Source organism: Diadema setosum, chromosome 15 (genome assembly GCF_964275005.1).
Source record: "Diadema setosum chromosome 15, eeDiaSeto1, whole genome shotgun sequence".
Classification (NCBI taxonomy): Eukaryota; Metazoa; Echinodermata; class Echinoidea; order Diadematoida; family Diadematidae; genus Diadema; species Diadema setosum.
In genome coordinates, this window is record NC_092699.1 from 32,576,217 (window position 1) to 32,595,371 (window position 19,155).

The 19,155-nt window shown below is 36.8% G+C and overlaps 2 protein-coding genes across 2 annotated transcripts; both read right to left on the reverse strand.

Moving 5' to 3' along the window:
- Positions 1-11,409: 11,409 nt before the first annotated feature.
- Positions 11,410-12,971, reverse strand: LOC140238686 (uncharacterized). Its single transcript, XM_072318585.1, has 3 exons — positions 12,957-12,971; positions 11,925-12,039; positions 11,410-11,531 (listed from the first exon to the last, which is right to left on the reverse strand). The coding sequence occupies exons 1-3, from the start codon at positions 12,969-12,971 to the stop codon at positions 11,410-11,412; spliced, it is 252 nt and encodes an 83-aa protein (XP_072174686.1).
- Positions 12,972-16,758: 3,787 nt separating this feature from the next.
- LOC140238687 (adenosine receptor A1-like) lies at positions 16,759-17,703 on the reverse strand. Its single transcript, XM_072318586.1, has 2 exons — positions 17,302-17,703; positions 16,759-16,935 (listed from the first exon to the last, which is right to left on the reverse strand). Exons 1-2 carry the CDS (start codon positions 17,701-17,703, stop codon positions 16,759-16,761), a joined length of 579 nt encoding a protein of 192 aa, XP_072174687.1.
- Positions 17,704-19,155: the final 1,452 nt, after the last annotated feature.

Here is a 19,155-nt window from a genome sequence, read left to right on the forward strand (position 1 = left end):
TGCCATGGATGTTCACCAATCATTAAGGTCTTTCAAATTCAGTAGATTTTATTTTCATATTTATTGGTTTTATGAGATCTAAAACCATCATTCAAAATGTACATGTGGTACTGGGGACGCTGAAATTCACTTAAATGCAAATTACAGTGGGTTCTTTTGAAAACTTTTCCTCAAAGTTTTGCTAAAGGGTGAAAGATCAATACATTCAAATACTCCGGAAGTCATGCGACATTTTGTCAATTACAAAAGGGTGAAATGACCTGCGGAATTACTCCGGACAAATGTAACGTTACCAACCGTAACGTTACTAACCATGCTTTTGGGGGTCTAGCTAATAAATTATCAGTCCAACTGCTAAAAATATTTTCGTGAACATTTGTCATGATGCAATAATTGAAATTAATGCAACACTTTGTTTGAAGTAACTTGAATTTTTGCACACTTTTTGTTACAAGACATTGATTTTTTTTTTCATGTCCTTTTTTCGTAACGTTACTAACCAGCCCTTTTAGTTGTCATAGCAATTCTAATATTTATTGGATTGTATTCATTCTTTTCCATATCATAAACCTGGGAAGGATGAACATGATTTTGACTTAAATGAATAAATGGTGATTTCGTAGCAAAAAATAAATATCTAAATTAGTTTAAATGTAACGTTACTAACCGCGGAAGTGCCCTTATGCGTTTATGGTGTTATTTGTTTCAAGTAGAGTAGGACCTACTTTACAGCAAATAAGTTGTCCAAGCCATGCAAAAAGTCCACTTAAGTGTGTTATCTCCGTAAATGAATAGCTTCAGCATCAAATCCATACTCGTCGGACAAAGATTTGCCGTAGTAGTCAAATGAGTGATAAAGAAGAATGCACTGAATTGAATTAAACGCCAGGCACTAAGGAGTTCTCGGTTTATAATCAAAACTGAAGTATTCATGGCATGTATCAATAAAGGCATGTTGTTTCTAATTTGACACGTTTCACATGTTCTGAGCCAGCTGAAAGAGAATGCTGTGATAAGTACGAACTGAATTTTTAGACTTTTAATTTTCATACGCTACCGAAACATAATTTAAAGCCTTATCCCAGGTCCATACCGCAACGGGTAGGCATGGCGGGAGAGGGGAATTTGTGCGAAAAATGAAGGCTCCTCGAAATATAAAACTATAGGAATTTATGGGCAACGATGCAGAAGTGGTTTTAGACCGCTGTAAGGAAGAGCGGGAAATGATAAGATATGTTCTTCTTTTTTTTTATGGTAGCTTCATCCCATTCTCTTCCAAGAAGCTATGGGTGTATGGCAGAGATACAATGGTCTGATCAAGTGGCATCTAGAGGGGGTGCACGTGACGAGACCGACACCCGCGAGTCATACAGCCCACGAGTCATAGAGCTCACGAGTCATACAGCCCATGAGATTGACACTAAGCTAACAAGGCCCACGAGACCGACACATTAAGCCCCGTGTTGTTTCTGTCGAACTCGTGGGCTTTATTTGCCGAGTATCGAACTCATGGGCTGTATGACTCGTGAGCTGTATGACTCGTGGGCTGTATGACTCGTGAGCTGTATGACTCGTGGGCTGTTTGACTCATAGACCACTTTTCAATGTCGAACTCGTGGGTACGTTGTATAACTCCTGGATGTCGGTCTTTTAGGATGACCCCTCTAGAGGATGTCAACGGATGTGTGTGTGTGTGTGTGTGTGTGTGTATGTGTGTATTTGAGTGTTTGTAAAAAATCAATAAACAAAATGATGAGTCGATATTAAAGCTTTTTTTTAACTCATAGAGGAATTTATTCGATGAAAATAATTCCACATACAAAGTAAATGCCGTCATCTTGATAACATGACTGCATCTTAAATTTCATTTTAAAATTCACACTTGTATTTTCTCTAACTGTCTTATAGTATTTTATCTTGCTAACCTACCACGAAAGTTTCAAAATATTGTGTTATGTATTCTAATAATAAACAACAATAGATGTTTGGAGTTGGGAGTAGGTTCGCATAACATTCACACTCTATATATATTGTAAATTGCGGGAAAAAATATCTTCATTGTCAGTATCAAACATTGACAACATTTTCTCATTAATTGTTATGTTTACATTGAATTGATTACTAATGAAATGACAAAATTTTTGCCAGAATGTGTACACGTGTGGGCAATGGAGCAAAACACGACAACTGTTTTACCATCTTTAAGAAGGTTACTATTCATATCTGGTCTAATCTTCCTTGAAACTATTTTTTTTAAGGTAAAATCCAATGAAAACATTATTCATCAGAAAGTTATATTGCTTTACTGGACTATTCAATAATTTTCCACATTTGAATTTAAACAGTTTAGCCCATGACATTCTTTTTAGTGATTTAGCGTTTCTCGCCCAAACATAACACTGTTAGATCAGAATTTTTATAATGAGCCAAATAATTTTTGGATTGTTTCTTTTTTATATTGTGATGTGTATGAAATCACCGGTTTTTATCTGAATCAATCTAACATCTCGTATTATTTAATTATCAGCTTTTTCCAACTACTTACAATTCAACCCCAGCTTAAACCAAAACCTTGGGAAACTATACTGAAATAAAAAGCAGAAAGAATTCTTCTTCATCATGTCATTTACATAATTATCAAAACTTTTCCGTCATACATTTTCAATGAATTATTATTATCATTATTATTATTATTATTTTTTTTTTTTACTAAACTCTTTTCATTTTCAATTTTCATAAAATTTACTTTTTATCAGCATTCAGTTCAGGACCAGCATATTTCCCGAACGTGAACAGCTTCCTGAATGGCAACATTCCCTGCCTGGACAGATTTTTTTTTTTCGATCAAAAGAAACAATTTTGTGTATGACGTTTGAGATCGTTGCTACAAACAAGTGCTAAAATCCTATAATCTGTGTTTCATTATGAAACAAGTTTCCAATTATTATAGAATAAAATCCCATCTCTCTTTTTTAGATGATAAGGGAAGTATACTCTTTCTCTTTCTGACAAACCTCTATAAGTATATCCTCCACTCAATCTCTTAAAGAAACAAATCTTTGATATCTCACCGAACATTAATAAACCAGTGAAGTCAACCCATCACTACAATTTACTTTATTATTTGGCATTAAAAGCACAGCTTTGTGGCGTTCACTATCTCTTAACAATCCTTCTCAACATGAATCATCATCGTTTAACACTTTTCAATATCTTTCAAATATGATTATATAATATTCATACCACCATCATTATTACTATACACTTGTATACAGTGTACTGAAATAATCACTAATACTGACAGAATTTCCGTGTTCTTCGTGTACGTCTTTCCGTTCATATACTACACGATATATTGCTCATTTCTCACCATTCATAATCTCTTTCTTTAGAAAAGACTTGGACAACTTCTTACCAGACTCCATCTGTCTCTATCTAGATCTGATGTTCTTGCTTTGGACTTGCAAGTGATTTTTTTTTCTAATTTAATGACCTCTTTTTAAGCTGTTTTTTCATCCATCCTCTCACTGTGTTTGATTTGGACTTGTAACTTGGTAAAACGACATTCTCTCTGATTTATTCTTTTGTATAGAATAGTTTATAGTAAATTCTTCGATTTCAAATTTGCAACATTTCAATGTTACTTGTGGGTTTTTATTTGAAAACCCTGATATCTCTTTCTGAATCACATTTTCAATGCAATATATGAACGGGTATTTTCTTCAGTAAAAGTGCATTGCTTATTATCCAGCATCCTTTTCCTCTCCCACCTCTTGTTTTCAATTTAGAAAATACAGCTACGTTACGATAACATTTGAGAGCCAGGCGTATATCAGTACTGTTGATTGAGGATTATGAAACATTTTGTCAGCTTATTTGATCTTACCCTGTCGGTAATTCAGTGTATGAATCTAATGGCAGAATTCAATCATAAAATGAAGGTCGTAAGGCGTCTTCTGAGATCATTGAACGCCTCGCGAAACAAACGATCCCTGTAGCCGTAGATGAGCGGATTGACGGCCGAATTTATGCCCAGACTGAGGACTACGACTTGGGCAAGAACGGGTTGATGATACTCGCTGAATAGTCCCATACCCAAAGGTATTAGCGAGGGAACACAACACATAATATAGATGAAAACGACGATGGAGATTGTTTGGGAGGCTTTTAAATTCTTGAGCAATATTGTAGGATTCTCCCGATTCCTTCCGAAGGCTTCGTTTGCCTGAAATATCACCCGGGACCGTTTAAAAGCAATTTGTAATATGCGCACGTTGCTAACCGCCACGCCGAAAAAAGCAAGACCAACGACCACAAGCACGATCAGATTCAGGGCCCACAGAAAGGGGTCCTCAAAATATCTTCCCTTCCATTGTATTGTCATTATTATCGCGTTTTCGGACACATAAAAATGACAGTAATATGTTAGAATGAAGACGCCGTGTAAAATCCACGAGGATGCAATTACAACTTGGACACGTTTAGTTGTCACTACGCTGACGTATCGCAGTGGTCTAGTAATAGCAATATATCGGTCGACCGAGATAGCGAGTATCTGCGAAAGAGAAACAGCACTGAACGCCATTTTTGGTACTGTTAATAGGGTATCCGCGAATGAATCACAGCTGGTATAGCATTTGACATTTGTTTGACAAGTTGAAGTAAAGATAATAAAGGAGTACCGATAAACCCGGTAAAGAAATTGGTCACAGCAAGACTTGCAATAATGAAATATGCTGGTGTCCGCAAACGATGGTATGTGTAAATTGCAACTACCACCAAGCAGTTTCCAACAACACTACAGACAATTAATGGTAGCATACAAGTCAAGAGCAATGCCGTGTTCAGTGATGTAATAGCCGTGGTGTTTGCCTGTCTATTGTCTAACGAACCCGTCATTTCGTCAGCACTACACAAGATACGTCTTCCTATACAATATCCTTTCCACAAAACAAAATGACTCAATGGTCATATTTGTTGTAATTGTCAAAGGGTTTCTGGGAGGACGACCGCAATGATAAACTGAACACAGTGAATTACCATTTCAAATCAAATATGTGTCATCCGACTCTTTTATTTAAGAATAGTCGATGCAATGTGGGATTTTGTTCTCCCGGAATCGTCACGACAAACTCACCGAAAATCGTCTTTCGGGAAAAAAAAAAACCCAAAACAGAAACAAAACGGTGCTTCACAATATCCTATATTCTGATAAGTCCCTAAGCACGTGCATTTCTACCACTGAGATCCCCCAATGAATGAAGTCCCTATACATTATTAGATGCGCTTCCACGTTGTTAATAGCCGCGCGATGACTGTAGCTCAGGCGAAGCCGGATACTGGCGTCGGATAGCCGGTTCTTGCGGGGTGGCTGACGCCTGTTCCTGCAGTCCGTCGCGGCGTTGAAGCGTTTACAGGTGTGGCAGCGCAGCGTGGCCGGATACACACGGTCGGCAGTCGTGGATACCTGTCCGGTTCGCGTGTGTCTGCCTGTCTCTACAGCTGGGCGTGTGATAACTACTGGATGACTGGGCAGTATCCGACTCCGGATACGTCCTGGATACCGAGTGACTGGATTACGGACGGCTACAAAATATAGCAACAAACCCCTTGTCAAAATACAACATTTACTATAACTGTGACTTCTAATCCTCAATTCATAGTATAACATTTGTGCTTACCCTTCTACTAATGTATTAAGATATATCCAAATTTCCTCATCTGAAATTATCATTTCAACAACTTTCTTCTTTCATATTCACATTATTCTTTCTCGCAAAAGAAAACACACATTTTGTGTCACTTTCCAGGTTCTTTTGCTATAAAGTGCCATACAATGAAATACGTAAGCAATATGTTAGCAAAGCATAGGTAGCCTGTTCAGCTAATTGAAAAATCACATTATTGATGAGGCGGTTATTAAATATCCAGCGATCGAATTAATCTACCAAAAGTATAAACATGACAAATCTCTCCCATAAACACTCACTTCTTACCAACTTCTACTACTAACTCCACATGTATGCTTTTACACAGTGTCTATTTTGTTTCTAGAGTTCACATCCTAATTTCACAGAAAACATACTTTCTCTTAACATTTATTTCTGAATCGATTGACAACCACGCTTTATTGATCCTGGTGTATATCGTACTTATCGTATATATTATGTATATCGATATATGCATATCGTAATTGTCAGCAATGTCGTAGTTATTATGATTATCGCACACACAAAAAAAATAGGAACATCGTAGCCATTTTACTTTAAACAGGAATTGTAGCTACGAATGGGAACCTTACTGCCATTTCTTCTACTCGAACGGTTTCACTTTTGGCGTATAACCAGCAACCTAACCTTCTCACTGACAGACCAGTTTTCCTTCTGGCTTAAATATTTTTCGGCGCATTACGTACACAAAAAGCATCATTTCGAGCTACTTTCGAGAACATCGTGTGGTGTACTTCCTACATGTCCTATATACTCATTTGATATTAACATACCTTTACTACTATTCTAATCAATTCAGAAAAAAAAAATCTTCTTTCCTACCGGGTGCTAAATTAAGTAATAATGAAGTTAGGCAAACTTACAGCTTCTCGGTCCCTTTTCCTTTTTGAATGTCCGGCAAGCGGTGTCCACGGGGATTGCACCAAGCGACGCAGCCGAATTATCGCAAAGATGCTCAGGCCCTGGTCTTGGCGTGTCAACCCGTCTGCACCTTCTCGCCAGCGCGACTCACAAGCAACTGCTCAATCTCTCTTCTATCTCAATGCACAACCGCACCCTAGCCACACATTCCCCGTACATAACATTCAAATCATATTCAAATCATTTTCTCCAAAATATTTGTCTATCTATAATAAGCTCCCTCTATTGACAACAAAACGAAATCTACACTCTCATCAATGTCAGATTCATTTTGACAGTAATCTTCTGTGCAAGCGATATTGTTATTCTCCTCTTTATGATCTCGAGTTCATGTGCACGCAACTCTTCTAAGGTAGAAATGAATGCGATAACGTGGTGTTGCGGCTTTTATGGATTCGAGATGGAACATTGATTCCCGTCTGGATGTAGAGAGCGTTGCAAGATGTTTAATTAGCATTTTTTAATAATCAACTGCTTGCTGTTGATATGGCACTCACCTTTATTCTACGTTACAATACACTGACAGCAATCATGTTTCTCGTGTTTTTTTTTAACGGTCACCATGAAATTAAAAAAAAAATCATGATCTTTACTTGATAATGAGAATGTCATGAAACGCGTTCTATTAACAATCGTTTTGCCCTAATTGTAACCCTCACAGCAAACTGAACCTAAAACCCTATATCATACACCTAACCCTATTAAAGTCCACGAAGAAGATAAGACCGGAGCAATAATCAGCTGATAATGTTGCAGGAGCAAATGTTGTGTCACTGAAAGGATACAAGGGTCTGATAAGATGACATCTACAGTGCGTATAAAAAAAAGGTAATCCAACTTTAGACGTCTACTATTTTAAAATCATCAGCTATGTAGATCGCAATTTTAGCTGTAAGGAAAGGAAAACTCTTCCTTTCTCCATTGATACCTAATTATGTCGACAAACGTCCTGCCTGACTGAGCACATAACATTTAAAGACAATAATGACAAATTGTACTTTTTCCAAGTTTGCGTGTTATTGCAAAGGAAGAAAGCATATCTCTCTGCATGGATGAGATCTGTCAATGAAAGTGGTCAAATCATCAGGCCAGCCTGCACGATTGCAGGTTTGTGTTTAGGGTTTCTTCTAACCTTTCGTGGTTCATAACCTTCAACATGACCACGTTGTTGATATCTTGGTATTTCCCATAAAGTCTAAACCATTATCCATTTTTCTTTCTTCATATTCAAGACATGGTTTGTCGCTGTGAGCTTTGTGTTGAATATGAACAGAGAAAAATGAACTGTGTGGGTTCGCCTCTGTGGAAGTGACGAAGTTATCGGACAGGTGGCTATGTTAAATGTTATGAACCATAAAGTGCTAGGATAAACCCTAAACACAAACCCTAAACACACACCTTTATTCGTACAGGCTGGCCTATTTGGCCACTTTCATTGACAGATCTCATCTATGCAGTGAGACATGCATTGTTCATTCACAATAACTCGCAAACTTGGAAAGAGTGCAGTTTGTCATTGTTGTATTTAAAGTTTATGTGCTCAGTCATGCATGACATTTGTCAACATAATTAGGTATCAATGGACAGAGGAAGAGTTCCCCTTTCTTCACAACTAAAACATTGCTGACATTGCTCCATAGTTGACAATTATAAAATGGTAGCCCCCCAAAGTTGGGTTACCATTTTTTTGATACGCTCTGTAGAGGAAGCCAAAAGTCAAAAGATATGTTGCGTATGTGTGTGTGTGTGTGTGCGTGTGTGTTTGTGTTTGAGGGTTTGTAAAATAAGCAAAATGATCAGTCGATATTAAAGCAAGATTTTTTTTTAAAAAAATCAGATAGGAATTTATTCCTTGAAAGTAATTCCACCCACAAAGTAGATACTGTCATCTTGATAGCATGGTTGCATCGTGAACAAGTTTCATTTCACAATTTACAAAATGTATTTTTCCTGCTTCTGTTCTATATTTGTCTTTACCTTGTTAATCTTTTTAAGAAAGTTTCAAATTAGTGATCATTTGTTGTGTTATGAATTCTGATGATAAACAGTAATAGATTGTTTAGGAGTAGGTTGGCATAACATGTACACTCTATATGTATATCGTAAATTGTTGGAAAATATCTTCATTTTCAATATCATAAACGAATTGACACAATTTTCTTATCAAATCTTATGTTTACGTAGAATTGATTACTAATGAAATGGCATATTTTTGCCAGAATGTGTTCATGCGCAGGCAATGCAACGAAATATGTCAACTGAAGTGTTTGAACATCTTTAAGCTGGTTACTAGTCACATCTTCCTTTCGAAAATGCAATGAAAACATTTAATTTTTTATTGCTTTGCTGTATTATTTAATAATTTTCCACATTTGAATTTTAACAATTTAGCTCATTACATTGTTTATAGTGATTCTGCATTTCTTGCCAAATATATAACATTGTTGGATAACAAATTTGAAAAAATAACGAAATAATTTCTGGTCTGGGTTTCTTTTTTTTAATATTGTGATGTGTATGAAGTCATCAATCTATCATTTGATATTATTTGATTATCAATTTTTCCAACAGCTTACAATTCAACTTATTAAACCAACATCTTGGGAAAGCTGCTTTTATCTTGAAAAACAAAACAAAACAAAACAAAACAAAACAAAACAACAACATTTATATTTCATGGCTGGTCACCTCTATTCACAATTTTCGTTAACCAAGAAAGTAGAATAGAATTTATTCTGGCATTTACGTCAACCATTCGTACAAACCCATTTGTTGGGGCGGATTAAACAGTGTATACTCTCTTAACATTTTCTCTTTTTCACTTCCATGAAAATAAGAATAAAATTATCATATTCAATTCTTTAACTTATATTTTTGGTATGCTCTCTAAGCATAGTAATTGTAAAATTTTACCAATAAAATTTCACTGATAACTACATTCCCAAAATGACAAATGTCTTATCTTCCATTAAGATATTATACGTTTGACTTTTACTGTTTGAATAGCCTATAGTTTATCAAGATCATTCGAATTTCTGCATCATTTAACTCCAAAATATTTCATTGATTCCACTCACCATCTTGAGTTACTTATCGTTATACACAATTTATTTCATCTTAAGTTACACCGAAAGGAATGAATTTAGTTTTATCAACATTTAATTTTGGACCGGCATATTTCCCGAACGCAGTGACTTCCTGAATTGCAACATTCTCTGCTTGGACAGATTTTTACAAAGAGAGCAGCATCATCCACTACTGAGAAATCTTTTACTTCATGTCCTGTGCAAACGTTCTTTTTTTATGAGAAAACTTATACCATTTATATGCTTATTTGACACTACGCGTCATAAAGTTACTTCCGCAATTAAAAAAAGGAGAAAAAAAAGCAGATGAGAGGGCAACCTTCCTTCCCTTGTATTCCATAAAATTTTTAAAATCCAACCGCTATTGATTACTTTTCCTTCTGCATTTCCAGACAACCCTTTTATCCGGTGAATAAATGATTCTTTGAAATGAAACCTTTTGAGCTTTCAAATAAAAATGTATGGTTTACACTATCAAATACTTGCTTAAAACATATCTAAACAGAGTATCATTCCATGTTTTATAGTGAAATGATCAATGAAACGGTGAACCAATTTTGAATTATCTGAGGCAGAACCTCCTTAATATAATCGCTGTGATCAAGAGAAACAATTTTGTGTATTACGTTTTAATTTGCGACAAACACATGCTGAAATCCTATTGTTGTTCTATCATGAAACAAGTCTCCAATATATCATTTAATGAAATCCCATTTCTCGTTTAAGATAAAAAAAGAAAGTATTCATTTCTCTGACTTTCTGACAAATCTCTATAAGCAAATCCTCCATTCAATCTCTTAAATAAACAAATCTTTGATATCTCACCTACACATTAATAAAACTCACAACCGGCCACTACCAGGTACTTAATTATTTGGAATTAAAAGCACAGCCTTATAACATTCACTTTATCTTAACAATCCTTCCCAGCTAAAAGCATGTTCATCTTTAACATTTTAAGTACAATATCTTTCATAAATATGTTTATTCATACCACCTTTATAATTACTACTTGTATACAGTGAAGTGATATAATTACTATAAATCATCTACCGAATTTCAGTTTTATTCGTGTACGTCTCTCCGTTCAGTAACTATGCCATGTATTGCTCATTTCTCACCATTCATAATTTTTTTCTTATAAGCTCTTACCTGACTCCATCTGTCTCAATCTAGATCTGACGTGGGACCTACTTGCTTTGTACTTGCTTGCGTAAAGCTTACCTAATTCAATCCTAATCTTTTCTTACTTAATAAACGCTCTTTAAGTTATTTATTGATTTGGCCTTCTTACTTGGTAAAACGACATTCTCTCTGATTTTGCTTCTCCATAGAATACTTCTAGTGAATTTTTCAATTTCAAATTTTGCAAAATTCCAGTGCTACTTGTGGGTGTTCATTTAAAAACCCATATATCACTTTATGAGTCACATTTCCAATACAATTTCTAAACGCGTATTTTCTTCAATAAAAGTGCGCAGCTTCCTTTTTTTCCCCCCATATCCTTCTCCTCTCCCACCTATTGTTTTTAATTTGAAAAATACATCGTTACAATCACATTTGAGAGCTGGGCGTATATCGGTACTGTAGATTGAGGATTATAAGATATTTTGTTAGCTTATTTGATCTTACCCTATCGGTTAACAGTGTATGAATCTAATGGCGGAAATCAATCACAAAATGAAGGTCATAAGGCGTCTTCTGAGATCACTAAATGCCTTGCGAAACAAACGATCTCTGTAGCCGTAGATGAGCGGATTAACAGCTGAATTTATGCCCAGACTGATGACGCTGACTTGGGCAAGAACAGGGTGATGATGCTCGTTGAATAGTCCGATGCCCAAAGAAATTTGCGAGGGAACACAACACAGAATATAGATGAAAATGATGATGGAGATTGTTTGGGCGGCTTTTATATTCCTGAGCAATATTTCACGATTCTCCTGATTCCTTCCGAAAGCTTCGTTTGCCTGAAATATCACGCGGGACTGTTTAAAAGCAATTTGTAATATGCGCACGTTGCTAACCGCAACACCGAAAAAAGCAAGACCAACGGCCACAAGCACCATCAGATTCAGGGCCCACAGAATGGGGTCCTCGAAGTATCTTCCCTGGCATTTGATAGTCATTATTACCGCGTTTTCGGACACATAAAAATGACAGTAATAATATGTTAGAAAGAAGGCGCCGTGTAAAATCCACGAGGATGCAATTACAACTTTGACACGTTTAGTTGTCACTACGTTGACGTATCGCAATGGTCTAGTAATAGCAATATATCGGTCGACCGAGATAGCGAGTATCTGCGAGAGAGATACAGCACCGAACGCCGTTTGTGGTACTGTTAATAGGGTATCCGCGAATGAATCACAACTGGTAGCATTTGACAAGTTGAAGTAAAGATATAAAGGAGTACCGATAAACCCGGTGAAGAAATCGGTCACAGCAAGACTTGCAATAATGAAGTATGCTGGTGTCCACAAACGATGGTATGTGTAAATTGCAGCTACCACCAAGCCGTTTCCAACAACACTACAGACAATTAATGGTAGCATACATGCCAAGAGCAACGCCGTGTTCAGTGGTGTAATAATCGTGGTGTTTGCCTCTCTAGTGTCTAATGGACCCGTCATTTTGTCAAACTTAACATCAACGCTACACAAGACACGTCTTCCTTAGCAATATCTTTTCCACGAAATCAAATGACTGAAAGTCATACTTATTGCTCATACTTATCTTCTGCGCAACCGACATTACGCGCTCAGTTCTCCTCGTTATGATCTCGAGTTCATGTGCACGCTCCTCTTCTAAGGTAGGAATGAATGCGATTAACGTGGTGTTGCGGCTTTTAAAGATTAAGGGTGGAAAATTGATTTCCGTTTGGATGTAGAGAGTGTTGCAAGATGTTTGATAGCAATTTTTAATAATCAACTGCTTGCTGTTGATATGGCACTCACCTTAATTCTACGTTTTAATACACTGGCATCAATCATGTTTCGCGTGTTTTTATGCGCTAACTATGAAATCATAACTAATCACTTCTGAACTTTACTTGACAGTGAGGATGTCACGAAGTGTCATTGAATCGAATGAGAGGAACGAGCAAAAAAAATAATATACGAAAGTAAGTTAAGATCCAAGTGGAAGAGGTTTGTGAGTTAGAAAAGTAGACTAGGGCCCCGTTTTATCAAAAGATATAATCGATTATAAATTTCCTTACCACACAGGCTGCCATATAGTCTTACAATAGAAATCAACTATATAATCAATTATAACTCTTCATAAAACAGGGTCAAGGTGCCACTGAACTACCAAGGAATATCAATTACCCCTTGACCCCAGCCCGAAGGCCCCCCCCCCACACACACAACACGCACACACACTGCAGACTTACAAAAATTGTTGACAAGAAAATTCAAGATTGTGTTCTTAAGTAATCATTGAATACGAATGCGAGTTTAGTATGGGTAATTGGACAAAATATCAATTTAAATCAAATCTTGCATGTTGCTGGCAGAGAGAAACAAGTGGTTCTCATAGTTCATTCTTTGAATTTCTGGGGCAATGCCAGGGGCAATGAATATAAGGTACATGCCGTTCCGCTGTGAAGGCCTGAACACATCAATTTCGGAAACCGTATACATACATGCATGGTATAAGCACCGATGAAAGAAGATCGTCAGGCTGTTGCGAGCAATTGCGATGAAAATCTAGTATGGCGCTGAGCTTGGAGGTGTCTATCTTGCATTTCAAAGCCACCTAAACTTCCGTGCTACCAAAAAGTTCGACTGGCAAGGCTCCTTAGCAGTAAGGGTGCATGTATCTATCACATCCCACGCTGACTGTTGACTATTTACTTCATGACCTCTCCAAAGTGATAACCGAAAAAGGCTCTCCAAAGTTTTCCAAATACTCCTATACCCGTCCGATGACGCATCAACGAAGTTTAATTTTCAACACTCCAGTTCTCCACCACTATCATTGGCTTAATACTCCTGTCAGAACCGGCTCGTTTACAAGGTCCACGTCATCGCACACCTCGGGGGCATTTCATGAAGCGTTTTGGTCGGATATTTTTCTGACAAACTGTTACAAGCTACTGAAATCCTTGCATCTGATTGGCTGAGAGCAAATATGTCCGATAACTTTGTCGGACAAAATGCTTCATGAAATGCCCCCAGGTTTCGAAGTTCTCCTCACCACGATAAATCTAGTCTTTGCTCAACCTCCACAAAGCATCTCTTTCTGGTCTTCGTTCCCTGCTGGAACGAACACAGTGTCCCATCACATGTGTGAGACACACATTGTGAAATCTCTTCACACTGTTAAATTAGAGCGTTTTAACCGTTAACAGTGTGAACACAATGTGAGCCATCAATTCACAGTGTGAAACAAAGCATTACTATGTGAACACTCTGTGAAAACCACACCACAGTGTGAAGTCATCTTCACACTGTTAAATTCGAGCGTTTTCACATTGTCGACTATGTGAACACACTGTGGGACACTGTGTTCTTTCAAGTAGGGTTCCTCTACAATCTTTATCTTCTCGTCCTCAAAACTAAACTATCACGGACAGATAGACCATTTATGTCAGCTAGCAGTGACGGATGGTGAGATTTTGAATTACTTTAAGATAAAACTAAAAACTGACATATATAAAATAAATATAATCAAATATACTTCGTAAAGATGAATAATATGGTGCGCATGCACGTGACTGTGGAACCATGGTTTAACTATATGTATCTTCAATATCACGAGCATTTATTTGTGCGCACCTTGGAGACCTGAATGGTCCTAGAGCTCGACGACCATGTCGCGTTATAAAAGTCTTTATTTTTATCATTATGAAAGGGCAAGGCGGTGTTTGTAAGAGAATATTGATAAGCTTAAGTGGAGGACATGTGTGGAAGATGAGTTTCGTATTAAGTTTCCCATACATTTATGAGTTATGAATGTCGTATAAATCAGGGTGACTTAAGAAGGACGTTTTTGTGGCTGGTTTATTGTGACAAGAAATGATTTTTGCTTTTATTGACAATAAGAGCTTTTTCTAAGTGAATCACACACGATTCATAGATATGTTTACACCTCTGGTAATATACCATTCCCTAAAACAGAGCTAAGATTAATAATAAATAATCATGTTGATATGTTATCCCTTTGGAATACTGTCTTTTTTTTCATCTGTTGGGAAATGATCCGACCCTTGATAATAAGTAAAAAAAAAAAAAAAAAAAACTCAAGCAAACCTAATTGCACCAGGATGCATTTGATCACACAATGATTGATGAATGCACGATAGTAATCATCTGCCATTAAATTTGGTTTCACTTGATCATAGTTTTATCTTCTGTATCGTTCTAAGAAGCAATCCTGATATTTTACATTGCCTTTATAACGTATATTAACATGATGAGAAACTCGATAATCTTGCTTGCAGCCTTTTGATTGATACTTACAGAAAAAAAAAGTCGAATTTTGCTGCAAAGTTACCTCTTGATATCCTTCATTACGGTGAAAGCTGAATTGCAATAAAATTGTTGCTGTGAAACGGTTCTTGGCCAACCCAGCTGATAGCCGTCTGGTTTCACTAGACCTCATACAGGATGTCGCTTGACATGTTAATTGCAACTCAATAACAGTTACTGAAAGAGATGATATGAAACGTCAAATCACAATTGATGCGCACTTGTCTTTCATGTTGGCATAATTTTTTACAATACATATTGCATTTCCAGCATTAATACGATATGATATTACCCGTCCCATCACAGTTAATGCGCACCCAGCCTTTCTACAATACATATTGGTTTTGCAGCATTAACAATATCAAGCGTCAATCATTAAAAAAAAAATCCACCCACATGATTTAGAACGTGCCGTCTATAATTAAAGTCAGATAATAGCACGAACAATAAAGGATTAATCAGGACTACATCTTTAGGTATACATATGAAGAGTTTTATTGCAAAACGAGCTTCTCGTTAGATTTGATATTTGCGATTAAAGGTGCTAAAAAAATTAAAGAAAATAATAAGAAAATAAAGAATATTTGAAATCTTAACTTCTAGAATATTCCTTGTTATGTTATATGAGAAGCATTATTGGAAAGATTTGATTTTGCTCTATCCTATGATGGACTTACTTAATCTGCAACTACGTAACTCACATGTGTATAGTGATTACGTGTACACATTTTTATACATATAATAAACACACATATACATATACAGATAAATTCTACATTAAGTGGAATCTCTGAAAGCATAGGAACATCAGTTCCTGCAGAAAAGGCTGAGGTATACTGCTGCTGTGTAGCATGCCGGTGGCAGAATGATCCGTTCAACAAAACAAAAACATGTCTCAAAAACATGTCTCTACAACAGTGACAAGCCACTAGCCACTACCAGCACGGCCTCCTCATATCGACTTGATCATCCACGCAAGCATCTGGAAAGAATACCTTGCACTTTTGTCAAATACGTGTATACAATGTAAGAATATTGTTTGCAGATATGATAGCAACAACCTATATCAAACATTAGAAAGTAAAACGTTGTTGTCCTCAAATCTTTGTTTCATTTTCCTGCCTCATGAAAGGGAACACATTAAACAATGAAAAATTGAAATTCAATCAGCATAAACAAACATAATTTACATAAAAGTTTAAAGAATAAGACGATTACGTTTCGGAATATCGCATGCTTTACTAACAGGTGCAATTACCATCGATTACCACGTGATTGTAAATTTACCAACTGTGTTTAACTATCCGTGTCTGTATCTCTGCATTGAATAAAGAATTAATACCATACCTATACCATACAGCTTTATGCAAAAATTTTCATATTCAGACGCTGTAGTAGCAATACAACTTACAAATGTCCTTAAAAGATAATCCTTGTTTTCGTCCATATGGCTAGAGTGAGATTTTGCAATATTTTTTCAGCTAGCTTTATATGACATCATCTTACACCCTATCGGTTGAGTCAATGCAAATCCAATGGTTTATTCAATCAAAAAATCAAGGTCATAAAACGGCTTCTGAGATCACTAAATGCCTCGCGAAACAAACGATCTCTGTAGCCGTAGATGATCGGATTAAAAGCCGAATTTATGCCGACACTGATGATGCTGACTTGGGCAAGAGCAGACTGGTGAACGTCGTTCAACAGTGACAGTTCGACACCCAGCTGTATTTGCGTGGGGACACAACAAAATATGAAGGTGAAAACAATGATGGAGATTGTTTGGGCCGCTTTTAAATTCTTGATCAATAATTCACGATTCTCTCCATTCCTTCCGAAAGCTTCGTTTGCCTGAAATATCACGCGGGACTGTTTGAAAGCAATTTGTAATATACGCACGTTGATTGCTGTCAACATAAGGAGTACGAATATACTGCCCACAAGCACGCTCAGATTTAGGGCCCACAAATACGGGTCCACGACGTGAACTCCGGGGCACTTAATAGTAATAACCTTGGCGTTTCTGGACGCAAGCAAATAACAGCGTGTTAAAAAGGATGCGCTTAGTATAGGATAGATGATTGCAATTACACGTTGGACACGTTTAGTGGTCACTATAGTGGCGTATCGCAGTGGTCTAGTGATCGCGATATACCGGTCGACTGAGACTGTGATTATCTGGGCAAAAGACACAGCGCTGAAGACCATTAATGGTGCTGTGAATAAAATTCCATCGAAGGAATCACAACGAGTAGTGCTTGAGAGGTTGAAATAAAGATATAAAGGAATACCAAGAAATCCGATGAAGAAATCGGCAACAGCAAGACTTGCGATGATGAGGTATGCTGGTGTCCGCAAACGATGGCATCTGTAAACTGCAAATACCACCAAGCCATTTCCAACAATGCTACAAACTATTAGTGGTAACACGCAAGTCAAGAGTAAAGCAGTGTTCAGCGGGGTAACCACTGTGATATCCGTTGCATTCGTCATTTTTGTTAAATCGTAAGATTTGAACGAAAATTATACAATTACATCCTCCGATACAATGATCTGCAAAGACTAGGACGACGATTCAACAGTAGTCAAATCACAATTTGATATCGAAGATTATCGATTGCCATGACCTGCCTGTCAGCCGTGGACGCTGAAAATCATTTTTGTGAACTCAGTCGAACAAAATTGTTCTGCGATGGGAACGAATAGCCTTTGTCGCCTCCCGTCCTTCAAAGGCCGAGGGATTGAAAGCTTTTTTTTCGTAGTCGAGAGAGCGTCGGGCTGTGTCTGATGCCCAATTAAATCATCTCACTGGTTTGATGTGATTCACGCCTTCTGCTTTTGAGTGCATTCTCGTCAACCATAATTATTCAAGTACAGAATAAAAAGCGATGTATCCATGCTGCTCCGCCAATGTTACACCATTAATAGTAATCATTATGATAACCATGGTAGTTATCAATCAATATACATAAAGTGAATAATCGGTTGTCATAATGTTTGAGAGAACAATAATTACATATTTTTCTTCATTGTGGTGCTAATTTAATAAATACATTTACCGTTTGAAAGTGACGATGGGCGAAAAATCGTCAGACAAAATCGAAATATCTATACAACAATCAACGTCAATCCAACAACCTTCATAAATCAAAACATAGCACATGCTTATCAATCTTTTCAGAAACATCTGCTTTATTGCACCGATTCATCCAATGAAAGCACTTGAAAACAGAACATTCAAATTCAGTCAGCACATACACGTCAAGTCTCACGCCTCAGGCGTCTTTCTCAATCTCACATGCTTTTCAAACTTTTTTGTCACGCCTCACAAAATAAACCCACTACACACACACACACACACACACACAGACACATACCAATAATATGGACTCCAAGAATCAAAAGAGTCACATTTTGAGACAAAATTTGTTCGTATTCCCAAACGTTACATTTATTATGTACCAGATGATTGCACGATTTACAGCTTGGAAAGGCTAAAGCGCTGTGGCGCCGCAAAATCTCAAGCCTATATAGCTGCTTTCTGGCCTTTACATGTATTTCAGCAGAAACTAACGCAATCAACATTACATCTTAATGAACTAGACAATTTCTTTTTGAAAATACATGCTTCACTAACAGGTACAATTATTTCTCCATTGTTAAATTACCAAATAGGAATAATTATCTGTCTTTGCCCCTATTCATTTAACCCCTATTTTTTCTTTATCATTTACTGAAATAAGTAGTCCTACAAATTTCAAGCCTGAGTATTTTACATGTATTACGGATGAATTTGTTTCGTGAATACTTGCCTGGTATGGTGCAATTATCAATAATCTGCTATACAGTGAATGTTTATTGTTATTGAATAATGTCCGACGGCTCAAATCGTTTACACAAAATTTACATGCTTCTATGGTAGATGTTATGCATGTAATTACAATC

What these genes read in the sequence shown, in the direction of transcription:
- LOC140238686 (XM_072318585.1), bottom strand. An exon ending in ATCCTCGTGGATTTTACACG is followed by an intron (nt 11,532 to 11,924) that starts GCGCCTTCTTTC and finishes TTCTTGCCCAAG; the next exon opens with TCAGCGTCATCAGTCTGGGC.
- LOC140238687 (XM_072318586.1), bottom strand. Translation starts at nt 17,703, where the DNA reads ATGACGAATGCAACGGATATCACAGTGGTTACCCCGCTGAACACTGCT. An exon ending in CCACTAAACGTGTCCAACGT is followed by an intron (nt 16,936 to 17,301) that starts GTAATTGCAATC and finishes ACGCAAATACAG; the next exon opens with CTGGGTGTCGAACTGTCACT.